At 40.0% G+C, this 1,218-nt stretch overlaps 1 protein-coding gene across 1 annotated transcript in view; it reads left to right on the top strand.

The window, feature by feature from the left end:
• LOC106531198 (ornithine decarboxylase antizyme 2) overlaps positions 1-1,218 on the top strand; it is a 14,570-nt gene that overhangs the window by 11,373 nt on the left and 1,979 nt on the right. Inside the window, exon 4 of the mRNA XM_014026979.1 lies at positions 780-865. Within this exon, the coding sequence (XP_013882433.1) occupies positions 780-865 (86 nt within the window). The remainder of the gene's footprint in view (positions 1-779; positions 866-1,218) is intronic.

Below are 1,218 nucleotides of genomic sequence, written 5' to 3' on the forward strand. Positions count from 1 at the left end.
GGGGGGGGGGGGGGTGCACGGTGAGCCACCCTAGCCCATGGACTATGTTTGTTCCATCACTACTTTTACTATGAAGCTGCTTTGCATGATAGAGCTTTAACTTGTAGTTGTAGAGATGAACTGTGTTCAGTGAAAATGGTATCTCATATGTTATAATATAACACAACATAATGTGGGTTTTTAGTGCAGGGCTGTCCGAGGGGTCAAAGGTCACCAACATTCACTGTTGGTTTTCAGTCTTACTTGCTGAGATTTGTTCAGATTCTCTGAATCTTTTAGTGATATTAAGAACTGTAGATGATGAAATCACTGAATTCTTTGTGAACAACTGTGAACAAAATAGTCCAACAGTTTAAGAACAACGTTCATCAACATAAAGTTACAAAGTGGTGAACCTCGCTGCATACATGCTTGTGAACGACTGAGCCTTTCAGGGATGTTCCTGTATCCCCAGTCATGACCCTCACCTGTTTCCATTGAACCTGTTCACCTGTGGAATGATCCAAACACCTGGTTTTTACTGGTCCTCAACTTTCCCACTCTTTTGTTGAAGCTGTGCAGTTTTTAAGGAACATGTTGCATCAAATTCAAAACGAGTGAATATTTGGAAAAACCACTAGTTTATCTGTTTGAACATTAAATATCTTGTCTTTGTTGTGTTGTCAGTTGGATGTAGGTTGAAAATCCTTGTATTGTTTGTATTTCTGTTTTACACAGTTGAGGTTGTAAAGAAGACAACAGTTGTGTTTTCCTCAGCTTGTTACTTTGTGTGTCTGCAGACTCACTGCCCTGCTGGAGTTTGCAGAGGAGAAGCTCAAAGTGACCTACGTCTTCCTGTGGTTCCTGAAAAACAGAGAAGATCGATGTAAGATGTGTTTAAGACTTGTCTTAAAGTAGACGTTTTTCTACACGTTTAAGAGTAAACAGTTTGTGTTATTGATGTGTTTGTGAGTTTCACCAGTTATTGAGATGTGTTTAAGGGGCTGCTCTGAGGGGTGGCTGCTCAGCTGTGCAGCTTTGTATGAACTGGTTTTTCCAACCAGTCATTTATTTCTCATGGTGTGGACAGTCAGAGGGTTTCTGTCAGGGTCTCCTGCTTTTACAGACAAGCCTGTGTGTTCAGTGTGAAATACTTCAAATACTTGATTTGACTCAATTTTTTCTTTTTTCAAGAATCTTACCAAGTAAAATGTTCTTACTCCACTGGCAGAAATGTTT

Source organism: Austrofundulus limnaeus, unplaced genomic scaffold (assembly GCF_001266775.1).
Source record: "Austrofundulus limnaeus strain Quisiro unplaced genomic scaffold, Austrofundulus_limnaeus-1.0 Scaffold606, whole genome shotgun sequence".
Taxonomy (NCBI): domain Eukaryota; kingdom Metazoa; phylum Chordata; class Actinopteri; order Cyprinodontiformes; family Rivulidae; genus Austrofundulus; species Austrofundulus limnaeus.